The sequence below is a fragment of the Paroedura picta genome, chromosome 11, assembly GCF_049243985.1.
Source record: "Paroedura picta isolate Pp20150507F chromosome 11, Ppicta_v3.0, whole genome shotgun sequence".
In the NCBI taxonomy this organism is placed as follows: domain Eukaryota; kingdom Metazoa; phylum Chordata; class Lepidosauria; order Squamata; family Gekkonidae; genus Paroedura; species Paroedura picta.
Window position 1 is genome coordinate 63,455,399 of NC_135379.1, and position 24,979 is coordinate 63,480,377.

The 24,979-nt window shown below is 48.2% G+C and overlaps 1 protein-coding gene across 1 annotated transcript in view; it reads right to left on the bottom strand.

Annotated features, from left to right (window-relative positions):
* Positions 1 to 15,051: 15,051 nt before the first annotated feature.
* The window catches only part of TMEM245 (transmembrane protein 245), a 38,225-nt gene continuing 28,297 nt past the window's right edge, over positions 15,052 to 24,979 (bottom strand). The window contains exons 14-17 of the mRNA XM_077302783.1: positions 22,239 to 22,339; positions 20,451 to 20,625; positions 18,846 to 19,040; positions 15,052 to 18,316 (exon numbers count right to left, since the gene is read on the bottom strand). Of these exons, the coding sequence (XP_077158898.1) occupies positions 18,271 to 18,316; positions 18,846 to 19,040; positions 20,451 to 20,625; positions 22,239 to 22,339 (517 nt within the window). The 3' untranslated portion in view covers positions 15,052 to 18,270. The remainder of the gene's footprint in view (positions 18,317 to 18,845; positions 19,041 to 20,450; positions 20,626 to 22,238; positions 22,340 to 24,979) is intronic.

The following is a 24,979-nucleotide window of genomic DNA, read 5'->3' on the forward strand; positions in this document are numbered from 1 at the left end:
TGAGCATTCCGCCTGCAAAGGCAGGTCCTCTGCAGAAGGCGGTGGCCAGAGCAGCAAGGAAGAGATGAAAGGCGCCTGCCAGTGGAACAGGGATGCTGGGCTGCGTCGGTCGGGGAGATGCCCCACCCAAGAACGCAGTGGCCAATTAGCGCCTTATTTGGATATTTCACCGAAGCAAAAACTTCCAAATTAATCTGGACACGTTGCGTAAGGGGGGGAAATTGGGATGAATTTAGAAGGCAGCAGACAGGAGCTACGCCTTTGAGAGTTTTGTCAAGGCATAGATATTCTGCATTGAGCAACAAAACCCATTGTAAAAAAACAACCAGTTTACACTGCTGTGTTATGTTGTGACTAGATATTAAGCCCACTGTAGCCGAAATACAGCGGATGCTAGCAGGGTGGGTGGATGGATGGGCAGAAGAAAGAAAGAAAGAAAGAAAGAAAGAAAGAAAGAAAGAAAGAAAGAAAGAAAGAAAGAAAGAAAGAAAGAAAGAAAGAAAGAAAGAAAGAAAGAAAGAAAGAAAGAAAGAAAGACAAAGAGGCAGAGAGAGAGAGGCAGATAGGAGAGAGAGAGAAATTGAGGAAGGAAGGAAGGAAGGAAGGAAGGAAGGAAGGAAGGAAGGAAGGAAGGAAGGAAGGAAGGAAGGAAGGAAGGAAGGAGAGAGAGAGAGAATAAAAGGAAGGAAGGAAGGAAGGAAGGAAGGGAAGGAAGGAAGGAAGTGAATGCTGGGAGGAAGGCAGGAAGGTAGGCAGGTAGGTGCCATGTTAGGGGACAGGGCAGGGGTGGAAGGGAGGGGGGAAGGGCCTGTTGGGGGAAGGGCAAGTAGCGATGGGTGGGTAAGAGTGGGGGGTTGAGTACAGTATGTGGCTGGGTGAGAAAGCCGCGGTGGCGGTGGGGAGTGGGGATGGGGGGAGCTTGGGAGATTGCGTGGGAGAGGGGGAAAGCGGCGGTGGTGGTGTTTGGGGAGGGGGGGCTTGGGAAGTGCGGACCAGGGGAGCAAAATGGCAGGTCAGCTGAAGGCAGGTGAGGCTAGGGAGTGGGCGGGTCGGGAGGCGGGCTGGGGGGCCAATCGTTGCCCCCCCATCCCGGACCGAGCCCTCCCCCACAGCCCTTAGTGTTTTATTTATACCGCTCCCACGGAGCAGTGTAAAGATTGTAGTTCTGCATTCCATATAATCTGTTGAAATACACAGTCATAATGACTTCTGCACCATCCAATGAAGATTGTGTCATATTACTAGCCTGTCCCCCAAATTCCCAGCTTGGTATTGTCCAGGCAGCTCCACAAGGTCTCTTTGCTTCTAAAGCAACCTTGAATGCTTTCTCAAGAGGCTTTGTCTGTTAGAGGGAGTCCCTCAGGATGCCTGGACACTGGAGTGGGGGGGGGACACTACTTCTCTGCACAATGGGAGACCTCCACTGTCACCCCTATTAAGCCCAGTGGGGACATGTGCATTTGTGGGGGCCTTAAGCGCACATTCCAGCACCAAGCATGCCCACTGCCTGTCATCAGCCATCTGATCAGACAGGGCTGAGCCAAATTCCTGGTGTGGAAAAGCTCCTTGTGTGTCAGTGAGAAAGGCAAATCAAATCAAATACACATCCTTTAGGTTGTTGTCTGGTTGCATTGTTTGTTTTTTTTTGTCTTTTTTCCTCCTCTCTGAATTGCATTCAAACGTAAAAATGATATCAGTGCCGTGGCAAGCCCAGGGCCACCCAGCTGACTACATGTGGAGGAACAGGGAATCAAACCCAGCTTGCCAGATTAGAAGTCCGCACTCCTAACCACAACACCAAACTGGCTCTCAGGAGTGGATTGATGCTCACGGCAAGGCAGACAAGGTACTGGCTGCAAATGGAGATCCGAGGACTGTGGTGCTTTGCATATTCAAAGAGTGTGTTCTGCCACTGAATTAGAATTCCTCTCCTTCCCCATATTGTGTATTATGAGTCTCTTGCAGTCAGCCTATCCAATCAGAGCAGGGGGGGGGATTATGGGGACAGAGCTATGAAGAGAATGCTCCCCAAATGTCACCATGGCCATGGATGGAGATTTAGGCAGATATTTCTGGCCAAGGTCCAACTCTGGGATGCCTGTAGAACCTGTTCTGTGCCCAAGAAGGAGGCTTTGGGGTCTGTGATGGACACTCTGTTGCTTTGGAGCCAGGCTGAGAGATCCCTCAGTCCCCCACGGCCATCTGTCTTCAATCTGTGCAGAGGAAGGTGGTTTGGTGTGGTCCTCTTCAAAAGCATCGGGGAATGTGAATAAGACTCGGCCTGCAACCACTGATCGGGCGGGCCAAGTCTCCCTTGGGCTGTGTTTCTCCCCCCCCCCTTAAAGCCTTTGATGGCACCTCCAAATCTGACAGCGGAAGAACAGCATCTGCCTGTCTGTGGCAAGAGCAGGGCAAGAACTGGAGTCAGGCAACATTCCTGAGTGTGCTTTTTGAAAAAGGAATCGATCTTGGCTTTGGCCCTCTGGCACTGAAGGAAAAGGCTAGCGGGATTTCTTTCAAGAAGAAATGTTCCTGTGCAAGATGGGAGTTTGGGCAAGGGGGAGAAAGAGGGAGCCTGGAAACATGGCCAAGGCCCGAGAAGGAAGCCAAGTTTTGCCTCGAAGGGAAAAACCAAACCCCGGCGATCTGGTCCCGCACTTCTCAACACAAGCAGGCTTTTGCGGTTGGGCGGCGTGAAGTGTTAAGGTGTGGTCCCCTGTCGTTTTGTGCGGTTTTCCAAAATATCAGCCTGGTAAAACTTTTACTCTTCTCTAAATGCCTCTGCTCCTTGAATCATCATCAGGCATTATAATCTGCAAACCAGACAGCTCCGATTCACCACAAGCAATAGTTCCTTTTGTGGGAGGAAATTATTTCTACCACAGGCCTGCTCAACTTGAGAAATCACTACTAATCAGAATTCTCTGGCCCTGATGGAATCTTTCACCATTCAGAAGGGCTCTCGTGTCCCCCAACCGGCCACCGTCTTCTTCAGCTCATTCATGAATTACATTCAACCACACAAAGTGATATGGAGGACGTGGTCTCTCGCACCTGGTCTGCACGAGGAATTTGGCCCAGCCAACGGACAGCCTGCGTCATGCCAGGCCTAGGACCACCCTGGACCAGTGCCAACATCATCCAGAAGCAGGAATTAGCCCCGCAAACAGATGAGTGCTGGAACAGCCCTAGTTCCTCGTGCGGAAAAGGTCTCAGAGAGCAAAAAAGAGTCATGGGATTGTTGAACCACGTGGTTTTCTTCTTTGATTTCTGACTGATCCTGAGTGGCTTCCTGCTGGGTCATTTTGGTGCCCACCTAGAAGTTGGCTGAGCTATTCCTCCAAGATTAGTCCATCCACCAGTGTGGTTGGCCTCTCCCCGTGTGGACCTGTCAACGCCAGGGTTCCCTCCTTGTGGGGAAAGTGGTCCTGGCGTTCCTCGATGAGGTGGGCATAGAACAGGAGGGGCCCTCTAGATCTTCAGCCTTCCCCCAAAACTCTGAGGTGGCCTGCTTCTCACAGATCAGGTCAGCAAGAGGAACCCTGTGACCATTCAGTCATGGCAGTCAGGGAGTCCCAAAGCCATGTCAAATTTTCCTTCTGGAGTGCTGAAGTATTTTCTGAGGCCGCCAAAACTGAAATCCCAGGGGCAAAAAACAAGTTATTAGCTAATGTCTGCTCTGGAAAGCAGCTTCCTCATAGCAGGGCCCTGGCCTGGCTCTTGTCAATACGAGCTGTTTGCGCAGGACTTCCCCTGTGATTTCTCATCTGTGATCGTCCCTTTTAGCTGGCCGAACATTCATTTCTCGCCGAGGTCATTTCCCAACAACACATGCCATGACACTCCGGATTAATTTGTCCAAGGGAGCTCTTCCTTTAGCCGTCTCTTTCAAAGAGGAGCAGTCAAAGATGAATCTTTCAGCAAGCTTCTCCCAAACACACCAGTCCTCTAGCTGCAATCCCCCCCCCCTTAAGTGAATTAAATAATGAAGCTTCCTGTGGGTAAAAACTGGACACCCACAGAGGAGTCTGCCTATCGCAAATGAGCTGAAGTTCCAGCCATGAGTCAAGCTGAGAACTCTGCTTCACACTGCATCAGGTGTGCCAGATGGCATGACCGGAGGCGGAGTGCTTAAATCCACAGGTTTAGACCAGAGAAACTCTGCATAGGATGGCCCTGCTCACCTTCTCGTGGGAAGGAGGCAGGATTATCGGCCTTCAGCAGCAATGGAGCAAGGAGCACTGAGGAGACAAAGGAGGTCGAAGGAGGAGAGGCCTTACTGTTACTCAGAGTAAGACGTTGAGTGGAATGGTGGCATTTAACCCAGTGCAATTGTATTCCTTGATGTCAGGAGTCTGAATGGCATTAGCCAGTAAACCATCACCCCCCCCCCTACCCCCGATGCTCCAGTTCAAGCAATGAGTATCCTCCTGCTCTGAAAGGGAGTCCCTGCACAATGTGGGGGACTGACTTATGGGGAAGGTCTTCAAGGCAAGAGGCACTCAGAGGGGGCTGGCCATTGCAGTGCCACCCAGTCCTCCGAGGTGGGCTCCCATCCCACCCACCCCTGCTTAGCAGCTGAGCTCTGACACAATTGGGCTAGGCTGATTCCACCAGGCTAACCCTCCAAAGTCCACTGAAACCGGTGAGTTTAGAAGGACCTTTTCTGCACCAGGAATTTGGCCTGGCCCCGTGCTTGTCCAGTTGTAGGGCTGACTCCTGCTTCCGGACGACATCGGCACTGGCCCGGGGCGGTCCCAGGAACGGTGTGACTCAGGCCATCAGTCGGCCTGCAGCAAGGGAATTGCAGCAAGGGAATTGTTAAGTTAAACATGATAGCACTAAACCAGTTGTGGGAGTCAAGCATCCCCATGGCGCGATTGTAGCACAGAAGTCCTACAGTCATCTACCGCTCTAGTGCTCAACTTAGAACACTTTTTATTATTATTATTATTATTATTATTATTATTATTATTATTATTATTATTATTATTATTATTATTATTATATTTATTTCCCGCCACTCCCTTGCGGCTCATGGCGGGTAACAGCGTCCCAAAATCCCCATTTAAAATCCCCTTTAAAAGACATCCATGGAAATGTGTGCAGCAGCCAAGGGTGGTGGGTCAGCAGCACAACAGGTGTCTTAAAGAGCACAACACAAAGATTCAGCACCACACAGGGGTGGGGAACAGAAGGAAGCCGTTTCCCTCAAGCCTGCTTTGCTAACCCAACACAAATAGGGCTGGTATGAGCAGGCCCATAAATTCTAATATCAGCCGGTTACTAAAACAGGGTCTGTCTGAAATGGCAGAAAAGATCCATTAGGAACCAGAATTCAAAGGCTGTTTGAAAACTGCCAATCAGTCTTCGGTGCACTAAATGATCAAGCCTTAAGATGTGACTAAATGACAGACCTTTTTGTTGTTGTTGTTGTTATGTGCGAAGTCGTGTCCGACCCATCGCGACCCCATGGACAATGATCCTCCAGGCCTTCCTGTCCTCTACCATTCCCCGGAGTCCATTTAAGTTTGCACCTACTGCTTCAGTGACTCCATCCATCCACCTCATTCTCTGTCGTCCCCTTCTTCTTTTGCCCTCGATCTCTCCCAGCATTAGGCTCTTCTCCAGGGAGTCCTTCCTTCTCATGAGGTGGCCAAAATATTTAACAGACCTTAGAACACGGCTAAAATAAGCAGACTCAACTCTTTTGCTTGGTGATATCTCCGGGGTCGGCCATCCCGACGGTGTTCCTCTTTCCAACGCATCATGCACATTGGCTCATCAGATGACTCACATGCTCCAAGGTTCAAAGCGTTCTCTTGCAGAACTCCCCGACGGATTGTTATGGACCTGTCAGGGTAGTCAAACTGCGGCCCTCCAGATGTCCATGGACTACAATTCCCAGGAGCCCCTGCCAGCAAATGCTGGCAGGGGCTCCTGGGAATTGTAGTCCATGGACATCTGGAGGGCCGCAGTTTGACTACCCCTGCGTCAGCCCTTTTGTGAAACACAGTTCTTGCTACAATAAAAAATCTCTTTCATAACAATCAGAGGACAAGTTCCTTTAGCCTTAAGGCTAAGTTCCATTTTCTCCAGGAAGAAAAGGAAACAGAATCTGGTCCTGCCAGTCTGCACGGCAAGATCTATAGATGAAATTTCCTTTGCAGTGAAAGCACTGGATCCAAAGGTCACGCGTTAATATTCCATGACATGGGGCTGCCCTTGAGAAGTTCAGAGTCCTCGGAGACTCTTGGTGCCTGTCCGTCCCTCACGCTGACAGCAGACTGCTCCGCCTTGCTGGGATCTGAGCAAAGGTCAACTCAGAGTGGAGTCCATCTCATAAAAACATCATCGGTCCCGCTGTCATCAGCTGCAGAATGAAGCCCAAAGGGTCACACTACAGACAAAGCAGCCATTCGGGGAAGAGAGACTTCTGTACCGACATTTGCTGGGGGCAGATTCATAAGAGCCTTCTTCAGCCACAAGGACAGGGCTTTATCTGAAGGAAGAATGGCGGGAGGGGTTCTTTAAAACCCTGGGGGTGTTCATGAGAGATGGACCGAAATCTGCAGGCAAAAGGCTGACTCAAAAGCAGACTCAGAAAAAGGAAGGGTTCCAACTCTGCAGCATGCCAGCCTCCAGGTGGGAATCTAACAATCCCGTATGGCCTACTCTTTATAGAGCCACCAGGTGGGACCTGGGGATCTCCCAGAATTCCAGGTCACTACGAAGATCAGTTCTCCAGAGAAAATGGAGACATTGGAGGATAGAATCATAGAGTCGGAAGGAGCCATACAGGCCATCTAGTCCAACCCCCTGCTCAATGCAGGATCAGCCTCAAGCACCCAGGAGAAGGATCTGTCCAGCCGCTGCTTGAAGACTGCCAGTGAGGGGGAGCTCACCACCTCCTTAGGCAGCCTATTCCACTGCTGAACTACTCTGACTGTGAAAATATTTTTCCTGATATCTAGCCTATATTGTTGTACTTGCAGTTTAAACCCATTACTGCGTGTCCTTTCCTCTGCAGCCAACGGAAACAGCATCCTGCCCTCCTCCAAGTGACAAACTTTCAAATACTTAGAATCCTAGAATCCTAGAGTTGGAAGGGGCCATACAGGCCATCTAGTCCAACCCCCTGCTCAATGCAGGATCAGCCCTAAGCATCCTAAAGCATCCAAGAAAAGTGTGCATCCAACCTTTGCTTGAAGACTGCTAGTGAGGGGGAGCTCACCACCTCCTTAGGCAGCCTATTCCAATGCTGAACTACTCTGACTGTGAAATTTTTTTCCTAATATCTAGCCTATATCATTGTTGTTGTTGTTATGTGCGAAGTCGTGTCCGACCCATCGCGACCCCATGGACAATGATCCTCCAGGCCTTCCTGTCCTCTACCATTCCCCGGAGTCCATTTAAGTTTGCACCTACTGCTTCAGTGACTCCATCCAGCCACCTCATTCTCTGTCGTCCCCTTCTTCTTTTGCCCTCGATCGCTCCCAGCATTAGGCTCTTATCATTGTACTTGAAGTTTAAACCCATTACTGCGTGTCCTCTCCTCTGCAGCCAACAGAAACAGCATCCTTCCCTCCTCCAAGTGACAACCTTTCAAATACTTAAAGAGGGCTATCATGTCTCCTCTCAACCTCCTTTTCTCCAGGCTGAACATTCCCAAGTCCCTCAACCTATCTTCATAGGGCTTGGTCCCTTGGCCCCAGATCATCTTCGTCGCTCTCCTCTGTACCCTTTCAATTTTATCTACGTCCTTCTTGAAGTGAGGCCTCCAGAACTGCACACAGTACTCCAGGTGTGGTCTGACCAGTGCCGCATACAATGGGACTATGACATCTTGTGATTTTGATGTGATGCCTCTGTTGATACAGCCCAAAATGGCATTTGCCTTTTTTACCGCTGCATCACACTGCCTGCTCATGTTTAGTTTACAATCCACAAGTACCCCAAGATCTCGTTCACACACAGTGCTACCTAAAAGCATATCCCCCATCCAGTAGGCATGCTTTTCATTGTTCTGACCCACATGCAGAACTTTACACTTATCTTTATTAAATTGCATCTTGTTCTCCTTTGCCCATTTTCCCATTGTGTTCAGATCTAGTTGAACTCTGTCTCTATCTTCCGGAGTATTTGCCAGTCCTCCCAATTTGGTGTCATCTGCAAACTTGATGAGTAGTCCCTCCACCCCCTCATCTAGATCATTAATAAATATGTTAAAAAGTACCGGGCCGAGCACCGAGCCCTGAGGTACCCCGCTACTCACCTCCTTCTAGTCTGATGAAACACCATTGACAACAACTCTTTGAGTGCGGTTCTCTAACCAAGAAACCTCATCCTCTAAAACTACCTAATTGGTTGGTCGTCATTGCCTGATCTCACTTAGCCCAAAGTTATAGTTGGGCTTAGAACTGGGGAAAAGAGACCAGCTTGGATTCTGGGGGACTATCTTGCTCCTTTGCAAATAGACAGCTATGCAGAGAACGCTTGAACGGCAGCCTGGGATCTCATGATGGCAAAACTCTAATGCCATCTAATGCAACGTGTGTTAGATTGTGAGGCTAGTTCTTCTTGTTTTCTGTGTTGTGTGTTCTTTTTTATTTCTTAAATTTCTATCCCACCCTGTCTCAAATGATTCAGGCCAGTCGCAACACTTAAAATTGTGAAACCTATTTTACATTTAAAATCAAGTACAATTTATACTAATATTGCCCATTAAAATATTTGTTTGGGAAGGCAGGATGTAGATTAGCAGATCACTCAGCTAACAGGTACAGAAGTGAGCACAGGCGGGGAGGTCTAGGCATCCAGGGGTGTTCCCTACTCCTCCCAATTTCATGTCATCTGCAGAATTTACAGGTGCTAAGGAAGGGAGGCCGTTGGTCACCCAGCTGCTCATTCCCTGGGAGTGCCCAGTTGTGGGAAGGTGTCCCCATGGTCATCGGTTGTGGGAAGTGAGAGAGATGGGCACCTTTAACAAGCAATGCGTAGAATCGCTGGCCTTCTCGGGGGTGGCCGAAAACCTGCTGGTAGACGTGTGCCAAGGAGGATGTGAGGTGAGCCAGCAAATCAGCACATTTCCAAACGGAGACTCGGGGCAGCCCCCCCCCCCCGGTGCTTACGCACCTCAGAGTGTTGAAACAACACCAAGTCCCTGAATCTACCAGATAGTCTCCCCCCAACACACACAGAGCATTTCCATGAAATGAAAGGGATGCCTACTGGATGGGGGATACGCTTCTAGGTAGCACTGTGTGTGAACGAGACCTTGGGGTACTTGTGGATTGTAAACTAAACATGAGCAGGCATTGTGATGCAGCGGTAAAAAAGGCGAATGCCATTTGGGGCTGTATCAACAGAGGCATCACATCAAAATCACAAGATGTCATAGTCCCATTGTATACGGCACTGGTCAGACCACACCTGGAGTACTGTGTGCAGTTCTGGAGGCCTCACTTCAAGAAGGACGTAGATAAAATTGAAAGGGTACAGAGGAGAGCGACGAGGATGATCTGGGGCCAAGGGACCAAGCCCTATGAAGATAGGTTGAGGGACTTGGGAATGTTCAGCCTGGAGAAAAGGAGGATGAGAGGGGACATGATAGCCTTTTTAAGTATTTGAAAGGTTGTCACTTGGAGGAGGGCAGGATGCTGTTTCTGTTGGCTGCAGAGGAGAGGACACGCAGTAATGGGTTTAAACTTCAAGTACAACGATATAGGCTAGATATCAGGAAAAAGTTTTTCACAGTCAGAGTAGTTCAGCAGTGGAATAGGCTGCCTAAGGAGGTGGTGAGCTCCCCCTCACTGGCAGTCTTCAAGCAAAGGTTGGATACACACTTTTCTTGGATGCTTTAGGATGCTTTGGGCTGATCCTGCGTTGAGCAGGGGGTTGGACTAGATCGTCTGTATGGCCCCTTCCAACTCTATGATTCTATGATTCTATGATTCAATTATGGCCAATCTCAGTGCATGGTTTTCCAATTCTGTACAAGCATGGATCGAGATTATTTGATTTTCTCACTGCTTGCTGAGCAGGACTAAAAAGCTGTGAAGTCTGGCAGAAGTGATGTTCCTTATGGGGATCTGGGGGACGTGCACATCCTGTCTCATACATTATATTACCCATAAGTTCGGGGGGACTATAAGCCCACTGCGCAGTCATGCATGGGAATGCCATTTCATTTTATAGCTTACGTGGCTCTTCCCCCGGGAACCATGGGGGTTCTGTCCCATTGGCTAGTGAGCAATGCAAACTTCATGCCAGGTTCAGGGGTCTCGGTACCTTTATTTTCATTCTGTTGAAATCTGGTGTTTTGTCTTGGGGGACATGATGGGTTAATGCTGGGCTGTGTGTAAAGGCTTCTCTGTATGGAATATTCGACAATTCACACCCTTTTTATAAGGCATTAAAGATCTCATTAATTTGAGCCGGCATTTTGCCTGTACAAGCACTGGAGGATTTGGGCTCTGCGAGGGTTTAGCATAGGATAAATCACTCCGTTGTTAGAGGAGAAGCATTTCATTACGAAAACAGCACATGGGAGAGCCGAGGTGGGTGGGGGTGGGGATCTAATATTTATAACATGTGTTTAAATAATTCCATGACAATCAAATGAAAATCTGCTCGCTTTGCCAACTGGTCCCTTTGACAAACAGACCTTCTACAGTACAGTTAAACAGGCCTAAATGAAAACCCAAGATCCATTTGTCACTGGCCTTCGTATAACAAAAGTAAATGGCCACTCTAAAGGAAGAAGAAGAAGAAGAGTTGGTTCTTAGATGCCGCTTTTCTCTAACCGAAGGAGTCTCAAAGCAGCCTTCCCTTTCCTCCCCCCACAACAGACACCCTGTGAGGTGGGTGAGGCTGAGAGAGCCCTGATATCACTGCTGGGTCAGAACAGTTTTATCAGTGCTGTGGCGAGCCCAAGATCACCCAGCTGGCAGCATGTGGGGGAGTGCAGAATTGAACCCAGCATGCCAGATTAGAAGTCCGCACTCCTAACCACGACACCCAACTGGCTCTCAAGGCACACAGCAGCAGCCCTCGGGCAGTCAGGGTTGCACGAGGGGAGGGCTCCAAGTCTGCCACTTACACGGCCAGGGAGGGTCTCCCCAGAAAAGATGGTGCGAGGGAGCAAGGCCTGGAAGTAGGTGGGTCAGCTGGGTGTGCCGCCTGCCACCTGCCCAGGGAAGAAGCGGCAAAGAGTCTCCCAGGAGTGGACAGCGGTTTTACCGGTCATTGTCAGCCAAGCTGGACGTTAGCAAAGCTCAGGACTTCTGAATTTCTGAAAATTACTGTAGGTGACCATGTAGGTGTCAGGAATCAAGCGGTTGAGACCCAGCAGACTCGCAGCTCAGACCTCACTCTCGGGCTTCAGGCTGAAGCTTTAAGTAGAAGTCTTTATTTGGAGAATCTGGACAAGGATCAACACCTCGCATAAGCTCTTAGGCGGGAATCTTGACAGAGACGCCGGGGAGGGGGCTGCATAGCTTAGATACCTTGGCTTGGGAAGGGGGGGGGCAGGAGAAGCATTTGGTGGGAACATCGATTCACACAGAAAGGGCAATACAGGTCCTTTTGATCCGCAGAGTGCCAAAGCAGGCCAGGCAGCCCCCTGGTATTCAGACTGAGCTTCCAGTGAGAACAGTCCTGAGATAAGGGGGGTGAGAGCAGGATGAGCCTTTGAAATGCAGGTGGAGATGGGAGGGGCGCTCTTCCCTGGGCCTGGGAAGGTGCCACAACTCAGCGGGGGATCCGGGAGAGTAAGGCACCCAAGCAAATTTCAAAAGGAGGGGAGAACTACGGGTCAGGAACCAGGGGTTTATCACAGTAGGTCACAAAGTTTGGCCTCCTGACATATTTCTCCACCAGCCTGAGCGCAAATATAAGCATTGCTAAATACAGAATATTGCTGCTAGCTGTGCTTGAACAATGTTTTAAAGAAGAGACTAGCATGGCTGTCAATAATCATTAGCATTTAGATAGTGCTTCAGAGATTTCCAGGTTGCTCCTCTTCTATTATTTAGTCCTCCAGCTGTTTGGCTTTGGTGGTCCTAAAGCTGAAACGGATTTATTTGGCAGTGCTCAGACAGCTGCCTTGACTTCCAGCGGAGTGCCGGATTAGGTTCAAGAAATTGATTTTGACGCTGAAGGCCATTCGCGGTCTGGGTCTGGCGTATCTGCAGGACCACCTCTCTGAATGCCCCTCAAAGAGGGTTACACTCTGTTGTCCCAGCAGGCTGGTGGTTCCACAAGAGGTGTACCTGGTCTCCACCAAGGCCAGGGCCTTTCCAGTCCTGGCCCCTACCTGGTAGAATGAGCTCCCAGAGGAGACACGGGCCCTGTTGAAGGTTACTCAGTTCTGCAGGGCCTGTAAAATGGAGCTCTTCCACCAGGCATTTGGTTGAGGCTGGGCCACCAGGAAATCCAGGCACCCCCCCTCAAAACACTCTTTCCTGTACCATCTTGTTCTGGCAACTAATGGAGGGCAGCAACGTGGGTGAGATCAGATGTATGGGGCACAGATGTTTTTAACTATGTTGTATTTGATGTACACTGCCCCGAGATGGTTGGGCCAAGAGGGGCAGTCCTATAAATCCAACTATAAATAAGCAAATACATGCATAAGAGAGGTAGGCAAATGAGCAATCACCAGTATGATGTCTTGTTCTTCATTCCTTTCCATTTAAGGAAGCCTCAAAAACATTTCGCAGTAAGTGGAAAATAGCTGGTTGACAGTTATAGAATATTTCTAAGGAGTCGACCTTCCATGTAAGTGCAAGGGTGCCCTCTGTCGGACCCAGTGCTCTTGCGTCCCTTTACCGACACGCCGCAGGGGGAAAGGGGAGAAATAAATGTGAGAAAGAGATCTGTGCAGTGCATTGCTTGGCCCCTGAAGCCAGCGGATTCACAGAGGAAAAGACAATTCCTAGTTTGATCCAAACTGCAGTCACCAATGGTGGGCTTCGCCTGATAACGGTACATTTGAATATCACTTCTCCACAAAGCTCCCAAGGAGAGCATGGAAGTGAGGCCATTCCTGCTTGACCTAGGGTCGCCAGCCCTGGGAGAGGAAGTACCTGGAGACAGGAGTGGGCAGGATTTGGGGCTGGGGAGGGACATCAGCAGACCTCCAGGAGAACTGATCTCTGTGGTTTGGAGATGACCTGTAATTCCAGGGGATCCCCAGGTTCCACCATGAACCTGCTCAGCGTCTAGGGTTGCCAGCTTCAGGTAGGGAAATACCTGGAGAATTTATATATATATATATATATATAAATATGACAAAGAACTTGGATGTGGGGTGTTTTGGAGTTCATTAATTCATAGCATCACTATAAGTTAGAAGCAACTTGATGACACAACATAGTCATTTTACACCCTCTAATATTCTTTTCCATTTTTAGATTGCCCATGAACTTCACTGAAAACCCCAAAGCAGCTGAACTCGTAAAATGTATGTCCTCTTATATATGTACTAGGGACCAAGCCTGTTGTATTTGTAAATACAGCGGGCAGTAGGTGTGCTTCCCCCCAGCCTTCCCCCCAGGCCCAGAAGCGCACCAGCGGCCTCCTCGAAGGCTGGACTCTGAGGCATTGTACGATTATGAAGTCCCACCTCCAAACCTCCAGGAATATATCCAACCCAGGGGTAGCCAACCTCCAGGTGGGGCCTGGAGAGCTCCTGGAATTACAGCTCACCTGCAGAGTATAAAGATCAGCTCCCCAGGCAGAAAGGGCTACTTTGGACAGGGTTGTGGTAGAGAAGAAACATTTAAGGCCTCCCACACAGGTTGTTGTAGAATTGAAAGACTTGAGGCCTACTGCACAGGGTTGTTGTGCAGATGAAACAGGAGACAAAAAAACCCCAATTTCCTCTGCAGAATAACGCTGTGCAGTGGCCTCAAATCTGCAGAGAGTTGCAAAGAAGAAGGACACATGGCTTGGCTGTGTCTAACCCCCGACCAGAGCATTATTTTAAGTGAGAAGGGGCTTTTCTGTGGCCTCCCTGTCAGCCAACTGTTTGGCAGAAGGGGAAAGTCCCCCCCCTCAAAAGGAAGGCCCTCAGGCTCCCCTGCGTTGCTCTTGGAAAGGCCTCCCTCCCCTCAGTCAGGGCCTGTCAGAGGTTCCTTCGCGGCAGGCCTGGAGGGAGGGAGGGGGAGGGAGCGCACTCTGTAGCCTCCTGCCAGCTTTGCACCTTCCGATTGGCCTCTCACCCGACTGGCTGGAATTCTTGTCAGTCCAGGCGAGGGGCCAATCAGCGCATTCTCCTATCCTGGACTGGCCCCGCTCCTTTCTCCTCCCACTTAGGCCGTAACCAATTATTTATACTGTTTCCAGCGGTTTACAGATGTCTTTGACCACGGCCAGGGCTTTTTCGATCCTGGCCTCAAGCTGGTGGAATGCGCTCCCAGGACAGCTATGGGCCCTGCAGGAGCTTTTGACATTCAGCAGGACCTGCAAAACAGAGCTCTTCTGCCAGGTCTTTGGTTGAGGCTGTCGCAGCAAGGAAGATCTGTCACGGCCCCCCCAGCGCTGAGCAGCGGCTTGGCTATATTTCATCTGGGCCCCTCTTCCCACCCCCTCTATTAGATATTACTGGGAGATTGGAAGTTGACAGTTGAGTTATTCCGCCATGTTCTCTGTGACTTTGTTGGCTTTTTGTGGTAGTATGTTTTTATGTCCATGGGTTTTAATGGGCTTTATCAGGGTTTTATTGTGGACAACTGTACCCCACCAGGAGCCATCTACAGGAGTGGTGGATAATAAATCAAAATCAAAATAATAATATTGCAGAAGGCCTGTTTTACATGAATTATAAGGGTGTTTCAATACAGTTTCGTAACGCTTATTGAAAGCCACTTGTGTAAGGGGAACAGGTATACTGCTAGGACCTGGGACATGTGGGTGTCGCATGCGTAGGGGCACGCACGTTCAGGAAAGAGAAAACAGAGGCAAAGACCCGGACCATTTAGGGGAAAAAATAACAAAACAGGGTGCTGACAATCATTTCCAAAGCTTTCCAGCTGAACCACAGTACTGTTTTGTTTGAAGATCCAAATTTTTATTTAAAAAGAGAAATCAAGTCAACATAGAAAACAAAGCTGCACTATCAATGGCAGACCAGCTCAAGCCAGAAGATCAAAGGTGAACTTTATTTAGAAAAATATCAAGCATATTTATAAAGGAGTGAAAACTGAACGCAATAAATAAATGTCCTGGGGCATTCTACAAGAAATGCAAGGGGTGCCATCCAGGGCACACGCTGTACCCCCCGTTCGCCAACACGTCTCCCTAAGAGCAGCTCAAGTCATTCGTGCAAAAATGGGCACAACAGTGAGATTTTGTACACACGACACATGTACTGAGTAGTTCTTGGGCTAAATAAGAAACTGCTTCTACAGACTCTTCCACGGTTTTAAAGGATAAACATGTCTATGTTGCTATTAACACAATTTGTGGTTCAGGAAAACCAGGGTCTCTTCAGGATCAACGATTCTTGTGGGAAGATCACTTCAGCGCATGGGTGCGGCTGGGACCTGCCACCAACCCTGCTTCTCACCGCATGCACGACTCACAAGGGCATTTCTTTCACTCTCCAGAGTCATGCAGCATTTCCCTACTCAGAAGTGGCACCTCACAGGAAGCAACCCTCAATCGACACCTGCCGCCAAAATGCTAACCAGGAAGTCTTTCAGTTTCTCTCGTCCGTTTGCACAGGTGGAAGAATACACCTGCATGACGCTTATTTCAAATGAAAAGGGATGCTTCCATTAGGAAGAACTGCAAATAAGGCTATAACTGTTAATAACTAATTTTTTAAAACTTCCACAAAATGTTCAACGTATTGATTTCAGCATTTTGAAGTCCGGAAAACGGACCCCGCTCAGGACCCTTCCGTTGGGCAGAAAGATCAAGCCGTCTCTCGAAAGCTCAGGCAGCAGCCAGCCTACTTCTGCGACTCTTTTGCTTCGAAAAGGCCAAAAATGTATTTCGACTGCAAGCCCTTTAGGCAGGTTCTCACGCTCTGGCCTCCTTTGAGCTTGTGCCAAACTCTGCAGCAGGGAAACGGGTTAGTCTCCACTGCCACGGCCAAAGAAGCATGAGTCAAGATGTTTTACAGAAGTTATAAAACTGTGAAGCGGAGGAAAAGGAAGCACAGCGGTTGCCCACATGAAGAAATACTGCAAAAGTCTCAAACTGAAAATGTCTGGAGAATTCCGAAGTTGGGGCTTTGTCAGAACACGGTCCTGTGCCTTCCTCTCCTTCCCAGTCCTTGTTTTCCCTCAGTGACACAGCTCCGAAGTTGTGCTCCGAACATTTTCCCCTTTGAAAATGGACCAGGTTCTTCAAGTAGCCAAGTGGCAAAAAGCTCAGGAGACTCCAGGAATACTGTTTTTTGGATCGAGCCCTTTCCACTCTTTAAAAATCTGACAGAGTCGTTTGGCCCAGAGAATCTGCCTCTTCCCACTGATTTATTACCCTCTGTACATGCTCGAAGAAAGCACCATCCTCCTCCTTTTTAACAACTGGAAGATCTGGCCGTAACCATCCAGCGCCCGGAGATTTAAACACCCTGGTATATCGGCACAAATTTGCACTGTCCGTTTTGCCTTTGCTGCATTAAGGTCTGAATTAATTTATGTCAGGGAGAATCTTTAACAGGGACTCAAAGCATCTTTAAAAGGAATCACAATGCAATTTAACAAACAAATATGGTTTAAGTGAAAATAAACTGAGAACACATAATATTGTTTTATGAAAGAGGTATTGAGTTCTCAAGGTGGCCAAAGCAGCCACTGTCTTGTTTAAGTTGCCAACAGGCCTGGAGAAATATGCTCCAGTCCTTTTAAAGGTAAAGGTATCCCCTGTGCAAGCACCGAGTCATGTCTGACCCTAGGGGTGATGCCCTCTAGCATTTTCATGGCAGACTCAATACGGGGTGGTTTGCCAGCTGCGCCACAAGAGGCTCTTTCTGGTCCTTTTAGAGGTGCTTAATGCGTGAGAATGAAAGAGTTCTTCTCACGTGCCTTGAATTTTCCTTCTCGGCAGGGCAGTCTCCACCAGCGGATACAAACTCCTCCTTCCAGCAGGCAGGGTCGTCAAATTTTGCAATTCCTGTAAGGGGGAGGGGGCTTCTCCTCTGGACTTACCCATAAACCTCAAGAAAAACTCAAAACTACAGAGAACCAGAAGACATCTTTCTCCACATCTGTTGGCAACCCTAGTCCTTGGGTTAGGGTTCAGCGAGGGCCTTTGGCTTGTGTCTTTGGGCAAGCCCAAGTTTTTAAGGTGCATACAAAAGGCTTAGGTGGGTTTTCAGGACCAGCCTCACAGGGCTGGGTGGCCTCAGCACAGAAGCAGAGGGTCCAAGACCCGGGATACCATGGCAACAAACTGACTGGCATTTAGTGAAAGAAAACGACTTACAGCGGAACTGCATAAACAGGGGCCGTGGGGGGCTGAAGAGGATGCATCCTGGGGGATGCTGGCTGGCCAAGGAGCAAGATCTCCAGCCAGGCCGGGAGACCCCCACAGGGCTGATGTGGTCACCAAGAAGGTCCAAGCCTATTCTGGCTAGGGTGGTTCAGCAGCACGGGAAAGCAGATATATATTCTCATACAGACTTAGTTTTGGCAAACTAAAACTATATGACAAAGCAACCAAGGGTGTAAGGAAGCACTTTCCCAAAGAGTACTGCATGTAACTCAATTTATCTATCTGGCCACAGACAAGCAGGAAGTGTTGCTGGTCTCAAACGGCAGCCAGTAAACTCGCTAAAGACAAGCTTGGGCAGAGGCTGGGCTTTAAAGGCGTAACAACTGTTAAAAATAATAACAATGGATTGCTTTGTGACAAAGCGAGTATTCCAAGAGCAAGAGAGGGGGAATTCTAACTCTCAAAATCTGTTTATGTGCAGAATCAAAAGTGTCAATACCAAATCAGAATGTTTCAGCAGACAAACCAAAAGATTTTGAGGGGATCATACAGTTTGGCAAGCCAGCCCCCCCCCCCCCCCAAAAAAAAATCCTAGGTCAGCTTGCGTATCAAGCAAAGTATGCAGAGCAGACATGTTTGCTTGGCCAAGTCAAAGCGCGGAATGACCTCAGGCGACATCATTCTTCCAGTGAATGGTGCTTATAAGTGAATGTTGCTCCCACCGCTGCTGCTGGACACAGCTGGAGGCAAGACCCATGGCCTCCGCTCCCCAGAGCTCCGGGTGCCCAAAAGAAACAGGAAGAGAAGGGAATGCTGGGCCCGTCATTCTGTGGTGACCTTCAGTTCTTCGGGAGTCTCCCTCGGTTGCCTACAAGAGATGAAGGCAATTGAGGCAACCAAACCTCCATTCACAAAAACAGAGAGACGACGATTACATCTCCAGGGGCACCTTTAAGACCAACCAAGAGGCAGTCTGGGGATAAGCTTTTGTGCACATGCGTACTTCTTCAGATGCCACATAGAAACTTCCACCCCCAATTAAAACTTTGCTGGTCTTAAAGGTGTCCCTGAAATCAAAAGCAATGCTGACAGGGGCTCATGGGAATTGTAGTCCATGGACATCTGGAGAGCCACAGTTCGGCCACCCCCGGAGAGCACAGGTCTATAGATGGTTATTACACTTTTGCGGTTCCCATAATAGTTTGGGTGGCTGAGATGCTAAACCTCTGCTGCTTCGAAGAAACTGCATCCAGCTCTGCTTGGCACCTGCTCCCTCCCCCAGCAGTGCCCCACTGCCTCTACCAAAGGCCCCGACCCATAGGACGAGAATGGCTGCGAAGTCACAATACACATTTTGAAGGTGGTGGTAATTTGGAGAGATGACGTAAGCGACTTACCTGTATATTTGCAAAGGCCAAGGCATTTGTGACGGGGCAGGCGAGGAGGTTGTGGGGCTTACAAGCATCGCACTGTAGATGTTAGAGGCAACCACAAGAATGCAGAGGAGAATGGGCCCGATGATGGCCCCTTCGAGACCGAGGTAATAGGCGCCACCCGCCACGGCCAGCCCCGTTAAGTACGGATGTCCTCCTCTGCAAACACAACACACCGAATGAGAATGCTGCAGTGTTCAAATTCCTGCCAAGCCGGCTTCTCTTCTTGCAGGCGATTTAGAACATAAAGCTGAGCATTTCCCTGGAGCACTCAAGCAGGGAGTATTTCCCAACACGCTTAGCACCAGCATGAACAGCCATGAAAAAAATAAGCATTCAACTGAAAAAGCTGCTCTCGGTATTATTCTTACATTAACGTCTTGTTGTAACTGCTGGAGCTAGAACAGTTCCGCAGGGAGCTTTTCCGCCAGGCATTTGGTTGAGGTCGACCGAACCGACAACATCTACTGCCCCCCCCCCCCAGAACTCCTCTCCGTGAAGTAAACATCCTGAAGTGACCCACCATGGGATTGTTAACATGTTAATGTCATTCAATCAGTTACTGAATGTATCAGAACCACTGTTGTTCTGGTATCACCTCTATTCAACGTTACCGAGTTATACTGTGTTGGTCCATCTTCCCTGTTCCATGTAAACTGCCCTGAGCCGCAGGAGAGGGGAGGGCGGTATATAAATATTAGAAATAATAAATAAAATAAACTTGTACCTGCTTTGGTGAGAGCGCTGTGTCAGTGAGCTAATGGGCCTCTTTGGAAGAAGCTCTGCACACCAAGTACTCTGACTAAAATGCTTTGACTAGAAACCTCCTAAAAACACTTCATATAACCCATCCTTGAATAAACGCACTAAAGTGCATCTAGTCAAGGATATGGTCTTCCCAGTTGCAATGTATGGCTGTGAAAGTTGGACCATAAGGAAGGCCGAGCGTCAAAGAATTGAGGCTTTTGAACTCTGGTGCTGGAGAAGACTCTTGCGAGTCCCTTGGACTGCAAGGCGAACAAACCAGTCAGTCCTAGAGGAGATCAGCCCAGACTGCTCCTTAGAAGGCCAGATCCTGAAGATGAAGCTCAAATACTTTGGCCACCTCATGAGAAGTAAGGACTCCCTGGAGAAGAGCCTAATGCTGGGAGCGACTGAGGGCAAAAGAAGAAGGGGACGACAGAGAATGATGGAGTCACTGAAGCAGTCTTAAGTGCAAACTTAAATGGACTCCGGGGAATGGTAGAGGACAGGAAGGCCTGGAGGATCATTGTCCACGGGGTCGCGATGGGTCGGACATGACTTCGCACCTAACAACAACAACATAACCCATCCTAGCCAGTATCAGCTGACTGGCTGACCAGTTATGCCTGGTTCATGCAATGGGCACGCACACTGGTTCAGGCCCCTGAAAATATAACACAATGTGTGCACCATTTCACCTAACCCGTCCTGTATTGATAGATAAATGGTTGATAAATAAAATGGTATGATTAGTCTCAGAGGCATTATTAATATTTCAGTGAGGTCTTTCCCAATACAGACTGAATACTATATTGAAATATTTACCCTGATATATCTGAATAAATCGCTGTGTCTACAAAATACGTTGGCAAGAGATGACACACCAAGAGGAGCAAAGCTTGACATCCTTCTCCTTGTACAAGCCAGAGGTCTAGCACTGCAGGTACAGCTGCCCAGTACGTCCCCAAAAAGGGGACGACCCCAAGTATCGCTGCCAGAGCTAAGGAGGGACAAGACAGGCAGTTAGAAATGTAAGACACAGCTATGACCCTAGAAATGAATTCCTGCAAGAATCTATGCTCTTTTCTAAGCACACAGCTGCATTTAAACCGACAGGATCATTTGAATGAACAGACTGTTTTCCTAATGTCTTGGAGAGCTTTAAAAGCAAGAATATTTCAAAGTGGACATCTTGAACTCTGAGCACACTGGGTCAGGAGCCAACAATGGAGACAAATAATGTGGAGAAGGTGACCATGAGCTAGTAGCTTTCTTTCAAAGGCTTCTGTGTGGCTCACTAGAAAGTTTTATTGATCTTGTGTTCCCGCAAGATGAATTAATATTGCTGAAACTGTTTTCATTGTTCTGATGTCTTCATGGCCTTCTAACAGAACCTGTGACCCTCTGAGGAAGTAGGAACCTGGGAGGAATTGTCATACAACTCAACAAATCAGGAATTTATGTTGTGGCTAGAGAACTAGGTGGAGGCGGAGAGATGCCCTTCCACTCTAGACTTCCCAACAGGTCTTACTGAGATGGTGGGAAAGGACAATTATGTGACCAAGAAAAAGAAGTCGACAAAATCAGAAAGGGTCACGGGGAAGAAGATTTTAGCCAGCATCTCTCAGTAAAAACCCATCGTGGCTACAGGCTGTAGAAGAGACATCCCCCCCCCCCACCACCACCACCACCACACAAACACTCCTCACATTGCAGTCTGGAGGACATGAACATCCAGTTACCTAAAATGACACCATATACTGCCTTTCTTTCGCTACCAATTCCTTGGGGGTTTCAAGACAAGAGACATTTGTCTGCCTCTGGACCCTGGCCTTCCTTGGGGGTCTCCCATCCAAATATTAGCCAGGGCTGACTTGTGTTTAGCTTCTAAGATCTGACAAGATCAGGCAAACCGAGGCCAGGGCTTTCTATTTTCTAATGCCGTACTAATACTGTTAAATATTAAACATGCGGCGTCTCAATTCTCGAGACACTGTATAAAAATCAGTTTTAAATCTGCATGTTTCTTATGGTTATGGCAACATTTAGGAAGCATCTAAATGAGAGAAAAATCTATTTACATCAATAATTTACATCTTACCTTTGGGTGATGTGGCTGACCTTCATTTATATCAAGCCACCTTGTTAGGAAGCAGTTTTTAAACACACACAAAAGAACATCGTTTTTTTTTTCTAGCATAAACATGGTGGGAATGTAACCAACGTCTACTTCGGTAGAACTAAAGCAGGGGTAGTCAAACTGCGGCCCTCCAGATGTCCATGGACTACAATTCCCAGGAGCCCCTGCCAGCGAATGCATCTGGAGGGCCGCAGTTTGACTACCCCTGAACTAAAGGCTTTTTAAAATTAATGTTTCTCAGGCTGTTGCTTTAGGAATTCCTAAGAGTTCTATTTATTATTCATTTTATCCCACTTATTCCAGATTCTCAGGCTAGGAAGGAACATTTTTATGTGTTAAGCATAATGCAAATGCATTTCCAGAATGGTAAACAGAACTCCGAGGAGCTGCAGGACCTCCTGTGTTAAAACATCCGCTACCAAAAGTGAACACTTTGGCAAAACACCTCCAGCATTGCAGCCTTCAGTTCTTACCTGAGGGTATGAAGACAATGTTAATTCCGAAGACGGTATGCGTCAGCCAGGTGTACAGTCCATAGAACGCCGCCATCTTGAGGGACGCATCAAATACTCCTCTAGAAAGGTGAAAGAAACTCTAATAAAACCTACTGGCTGACTTTCACATGTGCTGTAAACAAATAAGCAGACTTAGATCCTTAAGGATCTAAGCAAATCGCTACTAATGTTAGTGTCAGTTTGCATCCTGGACACAAGAACTAGGGATTCCTAATGTAGCAGCAGGATACCCGCATGGTGGTCCGGATACTGTAATCTCTGAATACAGCCCAAATGCAGTGACTGATCATTGCTCTGCTGAATTTGAATTCAGAGTCAGTTTAACATACACTCAGAAAGAAGAAAAAAGGTTGGCTGACTGGGGCTCAGACACAACACCACAACTTAGGCCACCAACCTCCAGGTAGCACTTGAAGACCCTCTCCAGAGGACCAAGGGGGCTTCCCCTGGAGAAAAGGGTTGCTTTGGAGCAGGGGTAGTCAAACTGCGGCCCTCCAGATGTCCATGGACCACAATTCCCAGAAGCCCCTGCCAGCAAATGCTGGCAGGGGCTTCTGGGAATTGTGGTCCATGGACATCTGGAGGGCCGCAGTTTGACTACCCCTGCTTTGGAGGGTGGACTCTAGGGCATTCTGCCCTACAAGGCCCCTCTCCTTCCCAACCCTGCCCTCCCACGGTTCCACACCCAACATCTTGAGGATTTTGCCAAACCAGAGTTGGCAATTTTATACTATAACACGCTTTACAAGCAATGCCTCACGCACACCTGGATAGTCTAAACTTTTTGACATTTGAAGGACGTGACCCTTCCTTCTTCCATAAGTTCTCGTATCCATTTTCTGTTTCTCTATCCATTTTCTCCTCTTGTTTGAGGTCTCCTCCAGCTCTGATCATACCTGCTTTTTTGGTAACTGACGCATCTGAACAGCCCTATGGCATTTTGTGAAATCTAAGCACTCCATAGCCAGTACCTCTGCAGCTTCTCACATAATCAGCATCGTTTGGCATTCATGTTGCATCGGGAAATATTTCAGTCCTTCATGATACAAAGCAATTTAAAAACTTCTCTTGGCTCAGTTTTGAGGAAAAGGAGAAAACTAGGACACCAGCTAAGTGCAGCAGCTAAATGTTTTGCAATTTCAGCGAAATGTTCAAGGAAGCTGGGTAGATGTTTGTGACGAACGTCGTACTGCTGCTGGCTATCCTCACAAAACCATTCAGATGTGGAGTTCGAAAAAAGAAGCTCTGCTGATACACGAACTCCTATATGCTTTGGTATAACAAAGCGAAACCTTTACGGTAGTCAACACTTAAATAGGCTGCATGGGAAGGGGAGTTTCATTCGGAGAGAGAACCTTGCCTTCTACGAACTTGTGGTCTCAAGGACGGCCTCACTGAGTTTGGGCTACAGGAGGATGCCTGTGGCTCCACTCAATTGCACTCCACCCAGAAAGCTAGCCTGTAATGGGAGGAGACAAAGTTCTACCTTAGATTTCTAAGTGAAGAGAATTTCTTTAATGGAGTAAATCAGAAGTGAGTGTCTCCCAAGACTGATTTATTGTCTCTAAGAACAAGGCTAAGATCCCTTAAGCTGCAAGGCCCTTTGGGATACTATCTGAAAAGTCGATTTCATCAGGGAAATGTCAAGGACCTTTTCACAAAAAAATGGGCGAGGTTCTATCTTGTGTGTGTCTGTAAAAGGCTGTGGATGGATGGCGACCCTGGTGAGTTTTCCAAGGCAGGAGTCATTGGGGGGGGGGGGTTGCCCCTGCCTGCCTCTGGAATTCCTTGCTGGTCTCCCATCCAAAGCTGACCCCACTTTGCTGCTGAGATCAGACTAACCAGGTCTATCCAGGTCAGGGCTTCGCTCATTCATGGCTAAGTCAGAACTCTCATGTTCTAGTGTCAGAACTTTTGCTTATCAATATGGACACACACACACACACACAACATATCTTGAGACAACATGAAATGCTGTGGGCACCACTCTAGGCACTGAGAAGAACATCCAACTGCAAGTGAATTCTCGACATCATTCAAGATGACCAAAAAAACAGGGCTAACATTGCAGTCAAGCACCCACAAGGGGCTCCTGAGCATATTGGGCGTTTTAACCCTTCATATACTGGAAGCCAAGTTGTTCCCTCTGTCGAATGTATCTCTGGTTCTTTCCATCATCATCATCATGTTCCACTGTTTATTCCGAGACTGCAGGGGCCTGATCCAATTATAAAAAGTAATCCTAATTGATTTTGGTAATTAAAATTAAGCTTGCATTCACCCCTCTAGCATCTGTGGGGAACTATGGGTTAGTATAATGACTCTGACGCTGTTTCAGAAACTACTTTTTGAAGTTATTATTAGGATTATCTATTATTTTAACTTTTGGGGGAGTTTTGCATGGGGGGGGGTGATACTGGTATGGATGCAGGCTCTTCCATAGCTAATCCATCCCGATCCAGCCTGCAGTAACTTTAAGGCACAGCCATACCCGTGTGCATGCACTCACGTGAAAATATCGCACACACTAAATTGCACTCCGGCCGTGACAACATGCAACTTAGTAATGTGCAATATCTCCACCAGAGCAAGCAGAATGGAAGCTTCAGGGGAGGAGGGTTCTGGAGCATTCGGGAAGAGAAGGACATGCCACCGAGGGGGAGGGCAGCGGTTCAAGCAAAAGGCGAGCATGCAGCCGA